At 39.1% G+C, this 24,628-nt stretch overlaps 1 protein-coding gene across 2 annotated transcripts in view; it reads left to right on the top strand.

Moving 5' to 3' along the window:
• The window catches only part of LOC109473690 (dynein heavy chain 5, axonemal-like), a 109,693-nt gene that overhangs the window by 16,667 nt on the left and 68,398 nt on the right, over positions 1-24,628 (top strand). Inside the window, exons 3-21 of one of the 2 annotated variants that reach the window (XM_019773652.1) lie at positions 11,626-11,760; positions 12,044-12,134; positions 12,712-12,878; positions 13,466-13,594; positions 13,982-14,209; positions 15,037-15,213; positions 15,814-15,927; positions 17,005-17,225; positions 17,652-17,877; positions 18,485-18,678; positions 18,981-19,123; positions 19,635-19,813; positions 20,433-20,639; positions 21,127-21,298; positions 22,043-22,188; positions 22,771-22,912; positions 23,414-23,594; positions 24,001-24,089; positions 24,331-24,527. In XM_019773652.1, coding sequence (XP_019629211.1) covers positions 11,626-11,760; positions 12,044-12,134; positions 12,712-12,878; positions 13,466-13,594; positions 13,982-14,209; positions 15,037-15,213; positions 15,814-15,927; positions 17,005-17,225; positions 17,652-17,877; positions 18,485-18,678; positions 18,981-19,123; positions 19,635-19,813; positions 20,433-20,639; positions 21,127-21,298; positions 22,043-22,188; positions 22,771-22,912; positions 23,414-23,594; positions 24,001-24,089; positions 24,331-24,527 — 3,138 coding nt within the window. Of the gene's footprint in view, positions 1-11,625; positions 11,761-12,043; positions 12,135-12,711; positions 12,879-13,465; positions 13,595-13,981; positions 14,210-15,036; positions 15,214-15,813; positions 15,928-17,004; positions 17,226-17,651; positions 17,878-18,484; positions 18,679-18,980; positions 19,124-19,634; positions 19,814-20,432; positions 20,640-21,126; positions 21,299-22,042; positions 22,189-22,770; positions 22,913-23,413; positions 23,595-24,000; positions 24,090-24,330; positions 24,528-24,628 lie in introns of those variants that run through there. The other variant, XM_019773651.1, reaches the window with a different exon arrangement.

Here is a 24,628-nt window from a genome sequence, read left to right as displayed (position 1 = left end):
AATAAGAAAATTAAAAGGAAATGTCACTCAATTCAGGTAAAGGAGTCTTTTGAATTCATCACTTTCAGGGCATTATGTCTTTTGTGCTACTGAAACCAGTATGACATACTTCATGCTGTTTTTCTTTCTTCAGGATCAAGTATTTTACAGAATAGTGAAAGAAACCCTTGTAACATACTGAATGGAGAAACAGTATCGCCTTCTCTTTACAAGTCATACCTGATGATAGCATTAGATGTTTGCTTTTCACACAGTACAATGAACTTGTAGACCCTCATTGTGGCCACTTATTTTCACAGTTCTATTTTCTGAATCAGGGGGTATCCTGGAAACATTAGTGTTTGGCGAGACGTAGCAACCCTTTTTATCACAGCTTGCACCCTGTAACCTATTAGAAGGGTGATGTTCATTGCATTTTTATGAACTGAACTGAAAGAAGTTGACCTGAATTTTTGTCACAGTTCACAGTATTATCACAGTAGACTTTAGAATGAATTTGCCGTAGAGGACAGGAGTATATCACATAGTTTGGAGGCCGTTTTGTTGGGGATGCTATAACGGAATTGGAGCGCATGCAAGATGGCAACAGGTTGGTCAGGAAAAAGGAAAGACCCTGTAAAGAGGGTGATGGCCCAGGATGGTCAGCACTCCTCCCCACTGGCTGTGTCAGAGTCCAGGATGTCCACCATGCACAGAATGGAAATGGTACGTGCAGGTAGCTGTTACAGTTAGTGACTGTTAGGCTCTCATCTTTGTTACAATATTGAATTTCTCATCAGTTGCCCATCTTTTGCCATACCGTCGTACTGACTTGCTTTGATGCCTGTTAGGTGTTGTTGGCAAATTTCTTGACTCCCTATGCTGATAGCCAACTGCATCATATATGTAAAGAGTGTTCAGTTTTTCAGGCCTGTTTCAGCAAAATGCCTGTACAGTAATGTTGAATTGAGATGGCCCTATTATGCTTATTATTAGGTACAAAAGAGATAATTCCGAAAGTAGTTCATCAGGTCGGTAAAGTATAGGATACAGGAGTTTTCTTTTAGGATTATGACATCGAAACGTCAGCTAGGTAAACTACATGTATTTTGGTTGTGTGAAAGAAAATTCCTGTATCCAAAAGAAGTACAATGTAATATCTATGTTCACCTGTGATAGACATATTAAATACTTTACATTGATGTATATTATATACATGCATAGCTTGATCTACCAAAGGGTAACATTCTACATACCTTCTATACACACAGCAATGTATCAAATGTTCCTTATCTTCCAGAGTCTTCAGCTGTTGTGCTTTCTATAGTGTGACTCTGTAATAAAACATGTCGTAAATGACTTTCAACAAACAAGGCTTTATGGTCAGACTTGCTGTAAAGTTTTAGACCCCATCATCATAACAAATGACTGGTTATCGAGGGTGGTGATTGGTGCTTTGCAACCACTTCAGGCTCAATTTGCATCTCCGTGTGTAAACCTCCATAAAAAATGGTTACTAGACAACAGGGAAACTTTCTGCAAAGGGAGCTCACTTCGTCTTCATATTGTAATCATAAGAGTTGACTTCCCTCCATACAGTACCTTGTTCCTAAGCTTGTGTTATGAAGGTGATGAGGATTTGAGGAAAGGTTTGTAGGCGTGTATCGGATTGAAGGCTCACAGCGGGTAATTTTTACTTCCATAACGGGAGAACCAGGCTTTGTGTAGTAGCAACCTCAGGTCTCAAACGTACTACGCAAAATGTCGGAAGAGAAGGAGGATGAAGGGTCCACAGAACCTGCCCGACCAACTCTCATTCTCCCAGACGACTCGGCACCACAAGAGCCCAGGAGAAGGTCCACTGTGGTCTGGACATCACCTGTGGTGGTGGACGATGGGGACGGACATTTGGCACCGAGGAAATTCTCCCGAATTTCAGAGGAAGATGGCTCAGGGTGGGCCCGCTTACAGGTGGATGCTCCTGGACAGCCCGAGTCCACCTTACACAGGCGGTCTACTGTCAAGCCCTCGGCAGAATATCTCCGAGATGTGAAGAGATTCTCACGCATCGTGTCTGTAGTGCAGGGCAGAACACTGGAAAGCAGGCTTGCGAACATGGAGTATGTGCAGGTACAGATAACTACTAGTACTGGCCCCTGTATCCTGAACAATACCGTGTCCTATCAAGCATTTGCATTAATCAGCATGGTAATAGCCTAGACCTTATGACTGAAAGCATTTTTTTTTAAAGAGTGCATGATACATGTACATTTTTGGACAATACTTTTCATACTTCAAGCATTCAAATATCATCCCCTTTGATGCCTGACTACTTTTAATTACATGTACTGTATCTATACAAGTCCTTGATACATTTGTATAATTTTGAAAAAAATTGTTTCGGATTCACAGCATTCCCCAACATAAAATGTAATGAAGAATTGGAATGCTGTTCCTGTTTTTCAAATGTTAACAACATTCTTGGCTCACATCCCAAAGTTGACATTCTCTAGCTGGCCACAGCCTGTTGCCTTCGCAACGTGTACACAAACACTCTGATAGCCCGCCACACTCCAGTTTTATTGGCACTAATTGGGCTATAAATGCTTCTGATGAATAACGGAATGCTGTATAATGAGGTTAATGGCCTTGATAGTTGGCATCTGAGATGAGAATAAGATTCGAAATTCTTGTTGCCTGGGGTCCAAGGGTTCACTGATAGGCAGGTTTACTAAATATATGATAATGTTATTCTAGACTAGTGGAAAGCTTCATGATACAGGAGGATCACTTCTCAAAACAGTTTCAACTTTCTTTTTTTCTAATAGGGTCAATTTGTAGACAATTGTTATTCTCCAATCAGAGGTTGATTGGGAAGACTGTAACCTTCTCGGTACCATTTTCTGACAGACAGCCGAATCCTATTTGGACATTATCTTGCCAGTTGGTAATGACTTTGCCACCAAAATATCTGCTTGAAAATTCAATTATGCAGTTCTCATTTGGATGTGTAGTTACTGCCCTGTGATCAAAGCTTAACCAATGCTTGCATACTAGTACAAATGTAGTAGCAATAGTCCAAAAGCACTGTTATTGTTGTCAGCAAGTGTGTCCCCCCCCCCCCCCCAACTGGCTTTCTAATTGTCACCCCCAGGGATTTACCATTGGTTGTTGACACTGTGACAGATCTGAACTGGCAGTAAATAGGTGTACATGTACACAAGGGAGGGGCACTCATTCTGTAATGGTGCTAAGGGATTTAGCAGGTCAATTACCTACATGGTGGGGAACAAATTGACATCAGATGTTCCTTGGCTAGCTAGACTAGATTTGGATACCAGGCTATCCATATCCTTGGCAAAATTGGATCACATTTTGTATGGCCAGTAACTGTGATAACATTGGAAGGGGAATTTGTACATGCCTCTTTGTATTAGCCTGTTCCAACCAAAAGCAGTGGTAGAAATAATGTTTTTCAGCGTTGTGCAATATTGCAAAATGTCCAAATTTTGTTCTGCAATTTGGAAATACTTTCTGCAAATACACACTTGAAAGTCTGGATCTAAACCCAATTTTTGGCATGCAAAATTTTGTGTTGGCAAACACTTCAATTTGAAAGATACATGCAAAATTACTGGTATTTTATACAGTTAAACACAAAAGGTCTTAAACACCATTGAACCCCTAGCCTGATTTTTTTAGTCTGCAAAATTGCAGGTTGCTTAATTTTTCTTCTGCAACTTTGAAAATTTCTCTGCAAAATGCAGACTGCAGATGGGTATTTCTAACACTGATAAGTAACACAGCTGTTCAGCATTACCAGTCCCTGTTACCAATGATTATCTGCTTGTCACTTTTACCCAATAAAAGAGATAGGCATCAGTACTACAGAAGGTACATTTCAGAAAGCTGTCTTCTCCACCCAGGTGGAACAGTCTGCAAAGAGAAGTTGTTGTCCCAGATTGACCTGCCTGTTGTGGTCATGGAGCACTTAACTAACATTATACCGAATAATTCAGCCATCAATCATAGGGTGTGTATCAACCTGTTAAACTGTCATCACCTCCCTCGGCCTGACCTGTGGCCAAACAGCCCCTGTCACTCCGCAAACCCACCTTTGACTGAAGCTCACAAAGGGTTTTTGAATGCTTCCATTGTTCCGCTTTAAGTATCTTCCTTAGATGTTCACTTGGTAATGGAGTTAGCAGTGAATCGTCCTATTAGGATGGACCAGTTGTCACGCTGGACTATAAAATATCGTGTCAAGTGCGATAGGTATTCATGTACGCTTTTTTCAACACTCCCTCTAAAAGCAATGCAATACAAATGCTGTGTGTAGTCACTGTTCAAATATGACTTCCCACTTGTCGCTATGGGCACAGAGACACATGCAAACCTTACCTGCCATTCTCATTCCATTTAGGCATTTGAATCGCAATTTCATTGTGGGCTGTTACCTCACGCTTTTTTTTGTTGGGGGGGATAACTTCCAGTTTGTAACTAATTCATAACATGGTGTTTGGGTGACAATTGGCGTAGATTAGAGCAACAGGAATCACCATATTGTTCTGTCAGTTGTCTAAGAGTGAGAGTTCTACAACAAGACAATGTGGGGGAAACAAAGGAACAAGACTTCAGTATGGGACAGACAAAGCATGGTTGGTTGAACTTTCTCTATTCATACCAGTTTTCATAGTGCATAATACATTTGTGGTTACACTCTGTATTGAGTTTCTTATCTTACTTATTGCCAATCTTCTTAGGTTCACAATTTTTACACTGTTTTGGTTTTTAAATGCTTAGGTATTAACGTATAACATGGTTAATGTTACATCTGTATGGCTATGAATATAGTGTGATGACGTCTATCCACAATATAGGGTAAGTGTCAGTTTAAGCATCCTTTGTAGCCACTATTTGCCCTGTTATGAAATTTTTATGAGCATGAAGTTTGGCAAGCTACAAAGGTGTTGTCATGCGCAGACAGGTGTGCAGAAACTATAGGGAACAGGTGTGTTTTCCTCGAGCTGAGAATCTTTCAGAGTGGTGTTGAAAATGGCTTCAGGTCAGAGAACTGTCACAGAGAGAAATAAGCACAAGGTTGGTGGTTGTAGATTTAATACTCCCACGCAAAATATCTTCATAAGTATAGTCTCTAGTTCTGTACAAATTATTTTGGCTGAACACATTCTCTATAATGGCAGGGCTCGAAATTCATTTTGGGAATAGGTGCACTGGTGCACCCAAACTAAAAAATTGGGTGCACAAAAAATATTTTGGGTGCACCACATAAAACGAAATAAGTAGAATGTAAGCAAAAACTTATATGTTTCATTTCTAAAGAAACGTACTACAACAATAAGTTCATTATTTTTCTGACTCTTGGATGTTAAGAATATGCTGTATACTAATACATTTAACATCTGTACATTCAAAAACCTAAGAAAATATTCGGGTGCATTGGTGCACCCACAGAAAAAAAATTGGGTGCACAGCTCCAAAAATACACCTAGTATTTCAAGTCCTGAATGGTGACAGTGACCGTCTTTTGTTCTACACTAGTGTAGTTGGATTACCTAAAGTTTTAACCTTTATTTGGAATGCCTGTTTATTCTTGGTGAGTCCAGTATGCAGTATGTTAATGACCATGACAAGGCTAGCCTCTGTGCATTTTGAGAGCAGGTTGCCTGGGTACTGAGAAATGTTAATTGAAAGCTTATAGACTATAAAACCTTCATCAGGAACCATTGCCAAGACCTTATACTATGTGACTTTGGGATAAAATTGTTATTGTGTAGTGTGATGTAGTCTGGCTTAGTTATGCAGACTTCATTTTCCTTCATGGGAATGAATAGAATCCTGTGATAAAGGCATTGACTTATTTTGTTTGGCCCCCTATGCTATGATTTTGACCCCCTATGCTATAATTTTGACCCCCTTCAACCAGCATAGGGGTGTTTTGGGAGGGAGAACCTTCATAAATCTTGCAAAAAATGAAAATAAACTTTAGAATGAAGCTATAGCAAAGGGAAAACCTTACCTTCACAAAATCTGTTCCTCATTAAACAAGAAATAGTGTCTCAGGGGGTTATGAGTTTCAAAATATTTCGGCTCAATGCGCGATTTGTGCCACAAAAGTTGCTCTTCTGTACCACATGACCCCTATGCTATGAAAAAATCCTGGCTAGAACCCTAGTTCAGAAACAAAGTGAGGAGAGAGATGTGCACAGAAATACTGGCAGTAATGTTTGGGTGACTTTGCTGTAAGTGGCTATGAATGTAATCCAAATGTGATACTGTAATGTTTTTAATTCTCATCCCTGACTTTCTGACAATGAACTTGAACCTAGCTGTACAACTTAAAATAACTACAGGAAAAAAAAGGACACAAAAGTACATACATATGTAATGCACGCTGATTAAATAAGTTGTCAGGGCCGTGAACATGTTGAAAACCAAGTCTATAGTTTAAGCCAGGCATGCACAAACATTTCCCATCCATGGGAATGTCAGCACTTTACAAAGGAACCGTGTGTTGACCTGACATGAGTTCTGTGGCCTGTTGGTTGTATATACAAGCCCTCCTGTTGTTGGTGATGGGAGCCGCAGGTTGTGGAGTGGTGTTAGCGCTCGCCCCACCCTGCCGACACCTGTTTGTGTAGTACCGCTCTCCTCTGCTTAGTGACCATGACAATGTTCGCAAGGACCAGGATGCGGTGCTTACGTCTGGCCATTCCTGATGTATGAACCGTGGACACTCTGATCGGGTGTAGAACACATTGTTATCTTACCCTTTCAACTGTAGGGAAGTAATTTCTACACTTGTAGGCCAAGTTTACCTGCCGAAATGAGCATTGCCAAACGTCTTGGCAGACAGGTATGGAATGACTCACTTATTGTTGTTTCTTTCCTGTACTATTACATGACATTGTACAGTGTTTTTTCTTATCAACAACAGCACTTACTGACTATCCCAGTTTTAAGTTGTATGAAACTTCATTTAGATAAGCTACTGCAGAAACTTTTATACTGTACTCTTAAGAAGAAAAAAAGGGTTTACTAATTGGCAATAGGGTAACCATTTAAAGTTTTATAACCCCTGATGAGGACTATAATATTTGTATTGGTCATGGGGCTAGGTGTGGAGAAATGATTCAGCTTCATACAAACTGCTGTGTGAATTTTTGAATACTCCCAATGTTTAAAGTTAGACTAACCATACATGTATAACAGCAGGAACAAGTTACATGTACCTGTTCTACATGTATGTCAAACATGTAGATTACGTGTCATGTGCGTACTTATAATTAATAACATCAATATTCATGCTTTCTTTATAACTGGATATTTAGCATATATTAGACTTTTTTGAAAGTACACATTTATCATTTTACATTCATTATACGATTATGTAGCGTCAGAAGTTCAATTGAACAGTTACATGTACTAGTACTGTAATGGGAGTGACTGCTCTTACTGTGGGATTTTGCATAATGATTCTATATGAATTTGGTAAATCAGTTTAAAAGATTTCCCATAATGTTCAGACTGTGTTTTTGTGGAATAATGTGTTAGTGAGAGTTCCACGGGTTGTTGAAAAGTCGTGACCCATTCTTGCGTGTCATAACGTACTTATAAACAGGTGCACGGGGCTTCTGAAGCATCCTTGTTGGCATAAGGAGTCTGCATTCAAAATGGTGTCAAGCCAATTTACATGTAGCTGGGTATGTGTAGTCTATGAAAGCTGTTTTACTTGGCAATACCACAGCTTGTAATAACCCTGATGCAGTACAATTCTGCCAATTCCTTGATTTGAATTACATGAATGTAGAGCATTGCATTCCCGTATCCAGGGGGTGTTCAATGCAAGGCCTTCAGCTCAAAGGTCCCCTTTTTGGTCCACTTTTTGAAGGTCCAAGATTTTTCTTTAAAAAGATGGACTGATTCGTGTCACCAGTGAAAACGGTTCACTTTGTCATTGGAAAAAGTTATCTCTGATTTTTTCTTTGAAATCCTCAAAAAAACGCAGGAAATTTCAGGTTCATTTTTCAAAAGTTCATACAAGCAGTCATTTGTAGAGAGAGCCAATTGTTGTAATCATTATGATTATTGCTTTGTCACAGAGGTATCACCTACATAATGTAGTGCTACTATTATTGCATCTTTTCCATGATGCTGTAGGGATAGTTTGACAAAAGAACAGTTGTGAACAATTTCCTGCATCAATCCTTTCATCTGTCCTGCCCTCTTCTTTCTTCGCAAACCCAAAATATTTCTGGCCATTCACCATAGCACAAAGGTGCGCTCTATTTCTCCCATAATGACATTTCATTGTTGTCCTTGAATTGGCCAATAGATGGCTGAGAACACTTCAGCTGACTGGCTGTTTCTGCTTTGTTTACATTGTTACTATGGTGACCAGACTGGCCCTCCAGACGACAGGATTAAACCTGAGTTATCTGGCCAATATTGAACCTTGTCAGACCAATTGTGAGGGGTTAGTAGGTAATTAAGTTAACTTGGTGATTAATCTAGCTGGTATTAGGATCACCAAGAACAAGAACTGCATAGCTGTATTAACAGATAATCAGCTTAAATTCTACAGGGCCTCTTTGTACAATGTACAATCATACATGTGTACATGCATTGAATGTTACATACCCCCAGATTAAACCACAATATAAGTCTTGTACAACTAATGCATCTTAAGTTGTTATTTTTTCAAGACAATGCAAAAGTCATTAGTGTTTATGGAATTAGACTCATTCAGATAATCTCATGAAAGAGTGTATGTAATCAGTGTTGACTTTGTTATCTATATTTTGTACCATGTATTTTTGCTGTATCATTGGATTTGAAAAAAAAAATGAAATCAGTTGAAATATGATAAGAGTGAAGTAATGTACAGAGTACCCAGGATCCCCTGTTGGGTGTAATGCACACTAAGTAAGTTAGAGTCAACTTCACTTCATCCTTATCCCCTCAACAAGGTCATTAATATTCATTAAGGAGTGACGACTACTGAGGAACAGTCTCAAAGTTTATTTAAAGATTTTTCACACAAAGAATCATGATAATTGTAGATCATGAATTTTTTTTGCCTCATGAATGTTAATCCAAATCCTAATTCCTTGAAATCTTCATGAATTTTGTGTTCTATATTTAGAACTTGGCAATAAGAACAATAGTCTTTTTGTTGGATAAAATGGTTTTGTTTGTTACGGAAGTTTGGGATTTACATCATTAGCGTGACCTCGTTAATTCCAAAACCAATCACAGCCTGGGGACGTATTTTAATCTTCCCAAACAGGCCCTCGATGTTTGTGTGCCTCCGTAGTCAGATAACCCCACACACTTGGACCTACAGTGTGTACGATGGCCAATTCATGAGCTAACCTTTGGAAGGGTCAGGCCAGGGACTTCCCGCGGTAAATCTCTCGTCGCCAGCGTCGTTGCTATTTACTTGCCAGGTCCAAGGACTTGTTGTGAATAGCCAAGAGATTTCTCTCAACGGCATTTAAAGCTTCAGACTTAATCTGGACCAAGATGGGCTCCTGTTGTATACTAGGAGACTGGATGACTTTTCTCAACTTGTGATGACGTTTTGGTCCACCGTTGGTTTGTTTTTATCGGGAAAATGGCAACTGTTATCAGCAATGAACAGATTACTGCCTTCAAAGTGAGTTATACAATCTGTACTTTGATTTCTGTCACCATTTTGCCCATGCTGGGTAAATACTTGACTACTTAAATTCTGTACTTTGTGATCCAATTATGATAGTTACTAGTAAGCTTTGTAGTTGTCAGAGAAGGTGAGTGGCATTTATTATAGAGTAAAATGTACTAAAGTCTTGTACCATAATGTACATTGTGGAGTACAAACATGTATATGACTGCACAATGTACAATGTATATCAAGTGTTACTGTTGATATCCTAAATGCTAGTCAATGTAAATAATTCATTGTCTCAAATACTGTACCTGTTATGGTTGAGTCTCAGTTGTAAAGAACAGACTCTGAGTTTAAGATCTACATGTACTTCAAGACATTTGAAGGCAGCTGTGATACAACATCAAGGTTCACTGGACCCTTAAGTCATGTAGAGGACCAGTCCAAGTTGAAAGGGTTGTTCTTTATTCATGGGAAAGTCACTGTACATCTATTAGATGTTCACAGGTAGCCAAGATGCAGACATGTAGCTGAAGTCAACTAGCATATCTGATTCAGTGAAGGAAAATTACAAGTAGTCCACTACTAGAGTACAGGGCTATAGCCAGCTCGAAATCTTTTTCCTTCAGCCCAGGTTTATGATAGGACCTGGGAGGATAGTGCTCACAATCTAGGGGGGTCCGGGGAGAAATTTTGCAATTTCAAGCCTTTAAAAACACAATGTCCAACATTTTGAGAGGAAAATCATGGGGTTGAGGGTGGTTGTTGGTGGTCCTTTGGATGTTTGTATGTTTTGACCCAATATTTTTGTCAATTTTGTCTATCAAGGTTGACAGATTGGTTTAAATTTTTTTCCATCACATGCCACAAAGTTCCTGGAATTGACAGAAAAACTGGTGCTGGCTAAAGCCCTGCTAGAGTATTAAGTTCAACACATTGCTGGTTGGTCTAAAATAGTTACATTGTAATACAATTTGCTAATTTATAATAACTCAGTAACTGTTACAGATGAAAGATGCAAAGTATCTAGAAGTATCTTGACATCGTGATAGTGAGGAGAAATATTCTTACATTGACACTCAGTTGAAAATGAATTATGAAATGTCAGGCAACACAGGTGAAATAATGGTCATTACTCAGTTTGCATAGTAGCCAATTCCCCTATATTGGCCATCATTTGTTTTGATATTGTTGATATATTTTGTGGTAACTTGGCAGCCAGGATTTGCTGAAGAATGTTTATCTTACTATGTTAACTAGTGTTAGTAGTTAATGGGTCCTTTCATAAAGTCAGGAGGATGTATGCTGTGAAGAAAATCCCAGGTTGTTGATTTCTGATTTAGTTTCAATTAAACTTAAGTCATTTTTGCTTGACCAGGAAGAAATTAACAACATTAGCTTGAGTGGCATGATTGTATACAATATCTAGTCGTCTTACTAGGGATTCAGACACTCAATCAAAATCCTATTTGTCATTTAAGTTCCGTTATTGCTGCCATAGGTAAACTAACTGTATTAAAAGCAATTTTAGTCATGGGAAGGAGGCAAGTCAAAATGGGCAAGTTAACATGTAAAGAGATTACAGCACTGATGCTACAGTAACATGTACAAAAATGTATACAGCATAATGACTTGGTACATGAATTTATCTGAAACCTTTGTAGTAAAAGATGCATTAATTGAATACTTTGCAAAAAGGGGGAAGAGATAAGGCCCATGTAGCAAGTTTAGGCAGTTATAATTCTAATATGTCTGACTCAATGTATTTCTTCTTTGTGAAATCTTTGTGTCTGACAAGGTGACACAGAATGTCACAAGATTTACTTTTGCAAACAATACTATACACCAAAAAACAGTACTCAAGTGAAGACAAATTTTTGAAAGTCCAAAAGGAAACAAAAGTTAGACAATGCAAGACTGACAGTGCACAAACATATATTAACATTTTGGTTCCTTTTTCCACTTGATTTCCACAGCAAAAGTTGAAGGAAGAGCGAGAGGCGAAGCGTGCTATGCTGGATGCCCGCCATGACTACGTCCTGGAAACTGTCTCACGCAGCCTCAATATCGAGAAGCCGGAGGTGGAAGATGCCATTTTGGAGGGAACACAGGTATGCACTAGTATTGCAGAAGTCACAGTACTCCAAGATACATATGATTCAGTTACTTAACTGTATACTGTCAGTAGAATGACTATTGCTATATATTTTCTATATTTTCTTGAATCAATTTCTATTAAGTGCTTCAAACTTAGTGTATATGATTCCTAACAATGAACTGTAATTGGGATCCGATAACAGTAGCAATTTGTATAAAGCCTTCAACTGAGCACTATTCTTTGCATTATTGCCATCATGTGGACATTGTGAGAATTCCTCTATGCACTCTCCCCAGATTGAACGTATGGACCAGTTCTTTGCTCAAGATGGACTTCTGCACCTCGTGTTCTTCTACCAGGAATCATCAGACTCAGATAAAGACCCAGGTAATGATAACAAACCCATTGAAACATCTTAAGCAAAAGGCTTATCACAAAAAGTTAATAATATTCTAATTGCTTGTACACTCATCTTATAACAATAACCCTATATGAAATCAATGTGACTGTTTTAGAAATGAACTCAATGTATGTTACAAAGTCAAAAATGTTACAGCCGACAATTTACTTTAAAAGTCATTCATGACTGCTATGATTGTACATTAGACTAAATACAAAGCTTGTAAGATTGCTTACTCAATATCAAAGAGTTGTTGGGTCATGTGGTGGAACGACAGAGCATTCAACTTGGAAACGAATCCTACCATGCCACCAATCTTGTGCCCTTAATGGTACATGGTCAGACAGTAGTCTAAATCCCTCCTGCTATAAAATTGCAACATGATGTACAAATGTAACCCAACACCAGTTACCATGGTGACAGACGTCTGGTTCAGGTAATTGACCTAATTTCTTTGGAGAAGAAGAAGAGAAGAAACAGAGCAAAAACAATATGTTTTCCTTCTGCGAAGGTAAACATAATCATGGCACTATGAGTCGTATATTTTTTCTGCTGTCTGCACAGTTGAGCAGCTCCGTCTGGGAGGTCCTCCAGGCTCCACCAACAAGCCGGTCCCCAGGAAACCCAAACTGTTCATCACGGAGGGGAAGGACTCCTCCCTCAGCGGTGTGGCAGTCATCTTCCTCAGGCCGAACAGCACCAGAGCAATCCTCGCAGAAAATATCACCAAGGTAATAACTTTTTTTCATTATCTATGTCTGCTCTCACTCAGCACTAGCAGCTGAACTGCTTCTATAGACAGAACGCTATCAGAATTTTGTGCTGAGGAAAGAACTAACTTTAAATCTCTGTCTGTCCCTGATGATAGCAATCTTCCTTGGAAGACTGTTCCAAAGTTCAGCTTGTATATATTAACTATATAACTTGTAAATAACTTGTACATGTATCAGTGTCTTCATATTTTATTTGTAATATTAGAGTCATATAATGTATGGTCATGGTGGTTAAAAAGGTAGACAATAGTGTTTTTTTTCTTAAGTCAGTCCTTTGATTTCATCTGCAAACTATGTTGAGGTGATTATTACAAATTTTACTGTCTGAAATACTACATTTGTATGTACAGTTTTATCAGACTAAGTTAGTGTAACCTAACTCGGACTGTAGGTACATGTTTCAACTTTCAATCCTCCCATATTTGAGACTTCATTTGTTAGAGTAGAATTACACAAACATTGAAGATGTTGTAATACAGTACACGACATTGGATCTTTATTGAGCCTTTTCTATGTTGTTTGAATTTTGTATTTGCCTTTGTCAGGAGGTGACAGTGACAGTACTGGACACCACAGGTGTGGGTCTACTGACTGCAATACAGAAGCTACTGTCCAACATCTTCATCCCCACACTCAGGGTTGTAGAAAACGGCTGGGGAGATCTTGGCAATAAGGTAAACAAATCAGTATACTGAATCTGTTTCTTGTACAGTAAAGCCAAGGACCCAAGTTAGTAAATAACACCACATACATTGTATAAGTACAGTAAAGCTACCTTTCAAAAGTGATCTGGAACCAGTTTATCTGACTGAAGACCTGATCTTCCCCTGGTTGTGACAAGAAAGACAGGTGCTATTTTAGATGCATTACACATAATATAATATACATTGTACAGGTTCATTGTACTGGTTCAATTCCATTTTGACTACAGTAGACTGTAGCTGTTTTTTCAAGCACAATGAATTGTAGATCACAACTGAACATCCCATCTTAAAGACTACAGCCTTTTCTACAAGCATGTATGACCAAACCCCTCAGACATGTATTTTTTTTTCACCCAGGACGGTGCCCCAGTACGTCTGGACTTCCTGAACAACCTGGACTCCTTTGTGTCAGTCCTGGGCGGTGCACAGGGCAGTGTGGAGGACAAGGTGGTGCTGAAGGAGTGTGAGACGTACGACCTGAAAACCCTCCGGGGTCCTCACGACTACATCGGCGTGGCCAACAGCTCAGATGCAATAGACAAGATTGAGCAATGTATCAGGGTCTGGATCAAACAGATTGAACAGGTAGGAGCATTGCATGCTATGATATACATGTATGGTGTATAGAAAGTGCAAAATGAAATGAAATAGAACAAACTGAAACAAATAGGAAAGAAATGAAACAAAATGGAACGAAATGGATTGAAATATTTGGATGTTCGAATGGCAACATCTGCTTGATGTCTAAATGGCAACGTTTTTTTTTATTATATATTCCGAAACATGCAATCACAAAACGTGATGACGGCACACTCAAGTTTTTTCAACTTATATTAATGCCGCCACCAACACAGGGACAGTACAGTACTCATTTACACCTGAGCGAAGTGAGGAAAGTCGTGTAAAGTGCCTTTCCCAAGGGCAACGTTAAGATTATACTATCAAATAAACATTCAGCACTGTCTTCTTCAACTGCTTGCATAGACGTTTTGCAATTTCAAGGACATTTTGGTTTTCATGTTTCATGTTCTGGCTGTGCTACAATCATGATTTTTGGGTGACACGTAACATTTTGGGCTTGAGAAAAAGTGATGTAGATTTTGGCCTACATTTACTAGTAGCTTGTTTGTTAAGTTCAGGGATGGTTTTGTTAAAGGCTGTGAAACTGAAGGATTCACTCACTCACCCACTATCCGGTTTATCGTCTGTTGTTCCCCGTCTTCCAGGGGTTAGACGTGCTTGCACTGCAATACTGAGGCTTGATGGCAGCCCGGGACTTACCCCTGTCATGTGGGTTGATGTTATGTAGGTTTAAGAGGTGAAATCCTCCCTTATGTTGTCAAACCATTTCAACAAGGGCTTATTTTTGTTGGGCAACATGTGGATTGAACACAAATTCTAACTTCATGCAGGTTTTAGCGGAGAGTGAACAGATGAGGAAGGAGGCTGATGACATCGGTCCCCGGGCTGAGCTGGAACACTGGAAGAAGCGCATGTCAAAGTTCAACCACCTGCTGGACCAGATCAAAGGTCACGAGGTCAAATCAGTGCTGGGATGTCTGCAGGCTGCCAAGTCCAAACTAGTCGCAGTAAGGAAATGATGGTTGTTTTTGGTAGTTTTTCTAAAGATGTCATGAAATAGCAGGAAATTTAACAAAAGTCAGACAAAATCATAATGTAAATGCATAAAGCTATTATTATTATAAAAGCAGTGCAGTCTGCATTTTGCAGAGACATTTTCCATATTGCAGAAGAAAAATTAAGCAACCTGCAAATTTGCAGGCTGAAAAAAATCAGACAAGGGGTTCAATGGTGTTCAGGAGCTTTTGTGTTTACTACTGACTCTATAGTATAATACAAGTAATGTTGTATGAATTTTTCAAGTTGCATGTAAAATATTTGCCAATTCAAATTGCATGTAAAATGTTTGCCAACATGCAATTTTGTACATTCCATGGGTATAGATCTGGACTTTTGAGTGTTTATTTGCAGAAAGTATTGCAGAAAAAATTGCAGGGCAAAATTTTGACATTCTGCAATATAGAAAATCAATGAAAAAAGGTATTTCTACCACTGTATACTTAGTTTATTCCATTGCATGATAATGCTGAATTAGGTGCTGTGCAGTGGACAAGACTTATAAAAGGACTATTAAGATTTCTGACAAGTCTGTTTTTGGTGCTTTTCAGACATGGAGGGAGCTTGACAACAGAATCACAGATGCTGCCAATGAGGCAAAGGACAATGTGAAGTTCCTATACACTCTGGAGAAGTACTGTGACCCTCTGTACAACAGTGACCCGGTAAGGAACATTACGTGGAGATAATAAGAAAAGTTTGAATCTTTACTTCTGGATAAAATAAGAAAATAATGTCAGACGTTTCAGACGCCGTCCGGCATCTTTCATCAGTGAAATATTCAAAATTGCGGTAGAACTCGGAACGGCACCGTTAATTCTAAAAGTATTTATGTTCTAAATAAACAAATAATAAGTTAGCAACAAGCGTTCTATAGATTCTATATACAATACACATGGTAAAGTATTAACTAATGTAATGATAAAGATAAGTGAGTCCCTAGATATGCTGTAAAATAGAATCCCATGTACTTGAAAGAATTCATTCTTTCAAGTACATGGGATTCTATTTTACAGCATATCTAGGGACTCACTTATCTTTATCATTACATTAGTTAATACTTTACCATGTGTATTGTATATAGAATCTATAGAACGCTTGTTGCTAACTTATTATTTGTTTATTTAGAACATAAATACTTTTAGAATTAACGGTGCCGTTCCGAGTTCTACCGCAATTTTGAATATTTCACTGATGAAAGATGCCGGACGGCGTCTGAAACGTCTGACATTATTTTCTTATTTTATCCAGAAGTAAAGATTCAAACTTTTCTTATTAGTATTATCCTGGATGATTAATCTTCACAAACGTATTACGTAGAGATAGTTTGCTGTTTTAGAAGGTCAAATCTTAAGACCTATCTTGCAATAAAATGTTTTCTCAATGGATGGCATTTCAGCACCTGGAAAGTTCACTTGTTTATTAAGTAGAAAATTATGAATGCAATTATGATAGTGACAAAGGAAGTTGCTTTCATAATTTTCCACTTAAGAGAGACAGGTGATAAGCAAGACAGGTGAACTTTCTAGGTGCTGAAATGCCATCCATTGAGAAAACATTTTCAGGAAGTAGTTTTAGACACAATTTTTCAATGCAAAATATTTTCTCCACTATTAAAAGTTGGTTCAGTACCTGCTCTTTGTTTCATAGCATTCTGTATAAACATGTCTCAAATTCTGTTGTTACTGTAAGAGTTACTGTTGTAGAATGCTATACTCATAGATGACTGTGTTGTTTGTTAGGTTGGCATGGTGGACGCCATCCCTGGCTTGATCAATGCCATCAGGATGATCAACTCCTACTCTCGCTACTACAACACCTCGGAGAAGATGACGTCCCTGTTTGTGAAGGTGACAAACCAGATGATCACAGCCTGTAAAGCCTTCATCACAAACAAAGGTCTGGACGACATCTGGGGCCAGCCTAGAGAGCAGCTGCTCAGTAAACTCAGAGCCTGTATCAGGTAAGGATTAACCTGAAAAATCTTGCTAGCAAACAGTTTAAAATGTACAAAATACAGTAGTTGCTAAACTGGAAAGGTAACATTTGCAAAGCAAATGCATAATGTTTACTTTCACATATGGTCTGCTCTGTTAATTCTTACTCAAACACATCCATATATTATGGTCACTGTGACAGATGTCTAAATCCCTCATGCTATGAAATTGCAACATGATGTAACCCAACACCAGTTACCATGGTGATAGACTGTCTGCTTTAGGTCATTGACCTTTTGTGTTTGGAGAAGAAGAAACTGAGCAAAAACAAGATGTTTTCTATAGTTGATTGATTGATTGGTTGATTGATTGATTGAATAGTTGCAACCTTTTGCTTTAAATAGCACTACCAAGTTAGATTGCTTATGCAGATAAAATATACTTTGATACAGGCTGAACCAGGAGTACCAGCGTTGCTTCCACAAGACCAGACAGAAGCTGCAGAAGATGCCCAATGAGAAGCAGTTTGACTTCAGCGAGATGTACATCTTTGGGAAGTTCGACACCTTCGTGAGGAGGTTGGACAAGATCCTGGACATGTTTGAGACCATGAACACCTACTCCAGACTGGGAGACTGCAAGATTGAGGGCATGGAGAGCTTTGCCAGCAGACTGACGGTGGGTACAATGTAGAATCTCTTAACAGTCTCATTGCTGCCTAACACTGTAAACAATACTGGTGCCAAGCGACTACTTCAGCAGGGGGAAGGTTAATATCCCAATGTAACTCGAAATTCATGGAGCAAAAATGCCCAATATTTTGACAAAAGACGGTTACTGGAAGGACCTGGATTGATTTTTAGGGTACCACCCAGAAAATAAAGGACTGATCTTGGGGCTTGTTTCTGCAGTTTTAAATGCCTAAAGTACAAAATACTGATTCAAATGTGCTAAACGTGGGATAGTATGTGTCAATATCATACATATTGCCTAATTCAGAATATTTCCAGTTTTGCCACCCTGAAATTGCATTGGATGCCTTTAAAAGCAAATGTCACATGACTTGTAAAGAGACAAAAATTTCATATTTATTATCATCATTATGCCACACAAGCAACAGTATCAAAACCAAAGGTTTTTCACTGAAGTCAGATTTGTTCTGGAGTATTTACAATTATTACGTAGTATCATACATTTTCTTTTCTATTGTAGCATGCAAATTATGATAACAAAGGGCAATTTCAGAATAGAAACACTATAGCTAATAACAAAACTGTTTTTCCAGGTCCTTGTTGCTGGGATGAAAAAGAAGCCGTACAACATGCTGGACCAGCGGAAGGCTGACTATGACCAGGACTATGATGAGTTCAAAACAAACATAGCAGAAATCCACACTGGTATCAGGCAGTTTATGGACGGTACCTTCGACAGGCTGACCAACACACAGAGGGCCTTACAGCTGCTGAGGAAATATGAGAGGTGGGATATGCCTAAGATATTAATATTTTTGAAATAAGAATTTTTACAAGATTTGTTATATGTAGTACTAACAGTTGCATACAGTACATGTACCTTTGATTTTTATCTTATATATGACAAGTCAATGTATACCAAAGCAACATCTTCAAATAGTTCCTATCCAACAATATTCTTCTGTAAACAAAATAATCACTAAGAATTGCTGCTAGTATAAAGTTGTGTAAAAATTATGTCCATTCTAGGTAAAAAAACATGTTGCTTCTTCTCGACTTTTTGTTGATCCTGTATATGTTGCTTCTTAGGCTTGGCATACCCGACCTTGACATTGAAGAGAAGTATGCCAAGATCTTGCAGAACTTCGGTAAAGACATTGAGAAGACATCCAAGATCTACAGTCAGCAGAAGGCAGACCCACCAGTGGCAAGGGACATGCCTCCCATTGCAGGTAGGAGCAATCCTCCAAAAATATTTTGTATCAAAGATAGATTTGTTCAATGACTTCTGGAACCATATGTAGTCCTTTGTTAGATTTTAATTTGTATCGTTACTTTGGGCAATGGAAGAAATTCACGATTCGTGAATAAAAACTGTGCAAAAAGTTTTTTTAACTGGTTCTGAAGTTAAAAAAAATTAAACTGCAGAATCTGATGTACTGTAGTTGTGATGATCATTTGTTGCGCCAAAAAGCAGTTACTCAAGCACCTGGATATGATTTTGAATTACTAAGTACATGTATAATTCCAAAAATCATAATGATTATCTTATTGCTTGAGTAACTGCTTTTTGGCGTATCTTATTACCTGGATGTCTAACCGACGGATAATTTGTTGGTTTAGTAAGATTTGATGTACTTAACACAAAAATTGCTGTCAAGTTACAAGTAGTTTTTGAGTTCAGTTATTTATCAAAAGTTTTGTTCAGAATCTCAAGTGAAGAAATTAAATTTGTTTTAACAGGGAAGATCTCGTGGGCTCGTCAGCTGTTTCGCAGGATGCAGGAGCCTATGGAGATGTTCCAGGACCACCCCACCGTCCTACAGACTCCCGAGGGCAAGAGGATCATCAGGAACTACAACAAGGTGGCCAAGGTGCTGCTGGAGTTCGAGGTGTTGTACCACAGAGCCTGGATGAGACAGGTAGGTCAGGAGAGACAGTTACTGTAACAATAATCTTTACAAGTTACTGGGGAAATTTTCAGTATTTTTCTGAAGCAAATTGACCAATGACATTTGAGTGCACATTGCCTTAGCAGACATTCTTGTATGATATCTTTGTTAGGCCTGTGACAGCAAGTAATTTTTATGGATGACATCAGCGCGCGCATTAATTTTCCCTGATTTTGGACAAACAAAAAAAATATTGTTGCCTTCTGACAGTGGTCAACATGCCAAAGATGGGAAAAGATGTCTGTTGCAATGCCGTAAAGTGGATGGCAGATAACTATGACGAGAGGAGACAAGAAAAAAAGGCTTTGTTTTGTTTTGTTTCATACTTTGATGCAGTGATATGTGATGCTGGTTGTGTATATGTGATGTTCCCACTGAATCAAAACCATTTGTACAATGATATAGTCAAAATTTTAAAATTTAGGAACCTTGTTTTTTTTTGGTTCGCCTTGTTTTTTTTCACCCGATCGCATTAGATTTGGAGTCGGCAGACGATGTCATCCATAAAATTTACTTGCTGTGGCCTTATTGTAATCATATCAGTTGTGGTCACAGTATTTTGACCGTCACATTTTTACCTCCTGCACAGGTTGACGCCATGAAGGCAGGACTTGCCGCCTCCCTCATCGTTCGACACCCTGAGACCAATGAGCTCTTTGTGAACTTTGACCCATCCATCCTGACCCTGATCAAGGAGACGGAGTGCATGGCAAGGCTGGGTCTGGAGGTGCCGCACGCTGCCAAGGGACTCAGACAGAAACAAGGTCACTTCAAGGAGCTGTACAACAAACTACAGGTCAGTGCAACGTACAATCTCACTAAGGAAACAAAGTCTTCTTCAATTAATGTAAGATTGTATGAAATCCTAAATGATATATTCAGGACTTTCTTGGCTGACTTAAAGTGCAGTTATGCTACTTTTTTGTACATTGTATCCAAGCAATCTTCAAAATTCTCTCAGAATTTATTCTGTGTGTGCTCTATTATTCTGTGATTCTAATCTAACCTAGTATTACAAAGTCATGAACTTGTACAAGCCTATTACTGGATACATGTACATGTACCAATTGTTCAGATGACCAACCCTGTTTGGGGCAGGCACTCTTTCTCAGCATTCTAGCAGCCATTTCTGCTCAGTCCCTTTACCCTGTTACTGGCAGGTTTGATTATGAACCATATACCATATGCACCCTCTGTCTTTAAATTACATCGATAGGTACAAAAAATGTATATCTTTGAGTTCCCTGTTGTGTGAATCTGTATATTAATATCTGTACTCACAGCTGATGCTGGAGGAGAATAATCGGGTGAGAGGTCAGGTGCCGTCAGCCTTCCAGGAGCTCATCAAACCTCACCTGGCCAAAGTGGACCGGATCCTGGAGCCAGGACTCACCATGCTGTCATGGACCTCCATCAACATAGACGCCTACATCGAGGATGTGTACGCTGGAATAGGTCTGTGTTTTACACATCTTCCATATGCATGACTGGTGTATAAATCTAAGATAACAGTCATATGAAATGAGTGTTCTATCATGAAATTTCATCTGTGTTGGTAGTTACATGTTAAGAGTTAAAAGTTTTGATCCAACACAAAGAAAAGTTCTCTCACCTAGAGCTTTCGACCAGTCACTCTGGTCTTCCTCAGTAGACTGACCCAGTGAGGCTTGTCACGTGGCTTCTTTGAAGTGTGACGTCAACACTGGGTCAAAGGTATCTGGTAGATGATGTCAGCCCCCATTGCAGTTAAGTGAAGGGTGGTGGGCCCTGATGTAAATAGCCTCCTTCACCCCTCTCAGGAAATAGTCTTGTTCAGTGTCCAAAATCCTTACAGTTGAAATGAGTGTTGTTCAGCACCAAGGACAGGGATAGATTTCAAATAACATGGTCTGAAGATAATTCAGCACTGAGGTCATAGATATATTTAAAGTATACAGGCTACAGATTTGGCTCTTCAGATTTTTAAGGGAAATTCCAACAATATTTACGATCATTAAATCAAATCAGCTGCTTTCAAACTTAGGAATACTATTTACAACACATATACATGTAGTTTGATAGATCTGTTTCAGATCATGGCCATTATAGGAATCTGAAATCTGAGTAAAGAGCTTTAATGAAAAAGTTTGTCATACATTGAAGCTAGATATGAGTACAGTAACTGATCAATATGTTTTTTTTCTTCCTTGTTTGCTGTAGGTGTCCTTGAGTTGCTGATCAACCGTGTGAATGACATCTCCGCCTATCGGATTGATGCAGTACTGCAGGAGATGGCCACCACAGTTCTGTGTGAGCTTCCAGAGGAAGAGGCCTGGACAATAGAGCACTTCTTGGAAAGAACCCAGGTAATCATTGTGACCACCTGTGTAAGAACCACCCCAGTATAAAACCACCTGGCCATTGGGACTGTTTTTACATGGTCCTTTAGGTTATTTTTTTCATCAACCATCTGGTCGTGAAAGTCTCGTGGATGTCTCCCATCAACCAAAGCATCCAAAATCCTGTTTACCTACCTTCTGTGAGCATTTTCTTCAAGTCTCTTGAGTTGTCAAACAGGACTGACTTTACATTGATACATTACATGTAACAGGTCTTACTACATGTATGCTACCAGTTTTATGGGGTTGAATTAGGCATAAGACATTTCTGTTGTTTTGTTTGTTTGTTTCACATAACCGGTAAGCCGCCTTCAGGAGTAAAACACCAGTTTTGTACATGTGAGTACAAGCTCTGTAAATCCAGACTGTTAGGTTTGAACCACTTACACCGGGAAGGTCCCCTACTCTTTACGATAAGTGTGGTGGGATCTTTAAGGTGCGTGGGGTGTAGCTCTCCCAAACACGGGACCTCCATTTAACGTCCTATCTGAGGGATGTCCCTAACCGAAGCTAGGTACTCATTTCCACCCGTTGTTGCTTACTCCTTAGGAATTGTGTTCCAAGGGAGCGGCCACCCTCCAGTCCAAGAGCCAGCTGGTGGAGGAGGCGGCTAATGAGTTGATTGACATGCTGCTGGGGGATGAGGAGGAGCAGGAGGAGGAGCAGGAGGAGGAGGAGGCTGAGGAAGAAGGTACATCAATGAGTTTCAGTTGTATTCAGATCACTTTAAGCCTGAAGAAGCTATAATTCTTCCATTGGTAGGAAAAAACATAACACAATAGAATACGTTACAAGTTGCCATACATACCGGTACAACATCAAAACAGCATTTAGGTGTCATTGGTGATAGAAATACATGTAGTATCTGTAGAGAAAATATAGAGAAAACTAGAGAGGGCAAATGCATAATGTTTAACTTTGCATTATGGTTTGCTCTGTTAATTCTTACTCAAACACACATATATATATATATATATATGGTCAGACAGGAGTCTAAATCCCTCTTACTATAAAATTGTAACATGATGTAACCCAACACTAGTTACCATGGTGACAATCGTCTGGGTCAGGTCATTGACCTTATTGTTTTGGGGAAAAAGAAAAAGAGGAAACAGAGCAAAAACAATATTTTTTCCTTCTGTAAACATAATGAAAAGGCTATAATGAAGATGTATACCTCACAATGCTTTAGACCATGATGGAACCAAGTCCATGGGCAGTCGCAGTGCTGCCAGCCGTGCCAGCCGGCGGGCCTCTCACCTCACCCTGAGCCCAACTCTCCCCGCCGAGAAAACTCTGCAGAAAAAGAAACGTGAGCAGAAGGAGCGGCTTCAGGAGGAAGCTGAGAACCTACTGCACCATTTTGCCAACAGGTATTTGGGAAAAAATGCAGATAATTTTCACACATTCTTACTTTACTTTAAACACTTTACTTTTACTGACTTTAAACATCACACATTCTGAAGATTGCAAAAATGTGTCCCAACAGGTATTTGGGAAAAAATGCAGATAATTTTCATACATTCTCAAGATTGCAAAAAATGTTGATATAAGAAATTTCATTTCAATTGTTTGCCAACAGGTATTTGGAAAAAGATGCAGCTAATTTTCATACATTCTCAAGATTGAAAAAATGTTACTAAAGCAAGTTCAATTCAATTGTTTCTACTCACGGACAGCACCAACTGACTATTTAAGCTGTTACAGTTAGTAGATCCTGACAACCATTTATAACCAATTACTAGGCCCTGTGCACTAACTTTTTCCTTTGTTTGGTAGGAACCTTGATGCCTTGGTGCGAGTGACCCGTACCACCATGGACTCTATCAAGAAAAGGGTGTCATCCTCGTCAATGCTCATCTACATGGGTAAGGAAGATATAATGGCTTAGTGATGATTCTATGGCAGCATTAAAATCTGATGGCAAAATATGTTGGGTCTCCATTATTGATGCAATTATTTGTTGAGAGCCAGAGCATTAAATTGTTTTCTACATTACATCAGATTTGCAAAATGTATAATTTGGCAAAACCTCTCCTGGGTGACCAAGTAGATAGATTTTTTCCTTTGAGAACTGTGCTAAAAAGTCTCTCGCGTATTGTCTTTAAGGAGATGCAAGTGATGCTGACAAGAAGTCGAAGAAGGAGAACATCCCGATGTTCCGTGCCGACATGGCCCTGGCCATCCCCAACATCGTGATGATCCCTGCCCTGGACGAGATCCAGCAAACTCTCAACAGGGCTGTACAGGCCATCCTCGGGGTGTCCAGGGGGGTTTCACAGTGGAGCAAAGACAGGCCGTCCAAGGTACTACTAACTTAATCCTGAACTAGATAAGGCCAGCCAGAAAACGTTATGTGAATAATGTCACGTGTCTGTAACCGTAACTCTCACGAGATTATGTTTTA

Source organism: Branchiostoma belcheri, unplaced genomic scaffold (genome assembly GCF_001625305.1).
Source record: "Branchiostoma belcheri isolate BF01 breed outbred unplaced genomic scaffold, Haploidv18h27 scaffold3, whole genome shotgun sequence".
In the NCBI taxonomy this organism is placed as follows: domain Eukaryota; kingdom Metazoa; phylum Chordata; class Leptocardii; order Amphioxiformes; family Branchiostomatidae; genus Branchiostoma; species Branchiostoma belcheri.
This window is presented reverse-complemented; position numbering and strand designations above follow the sequence as displayed.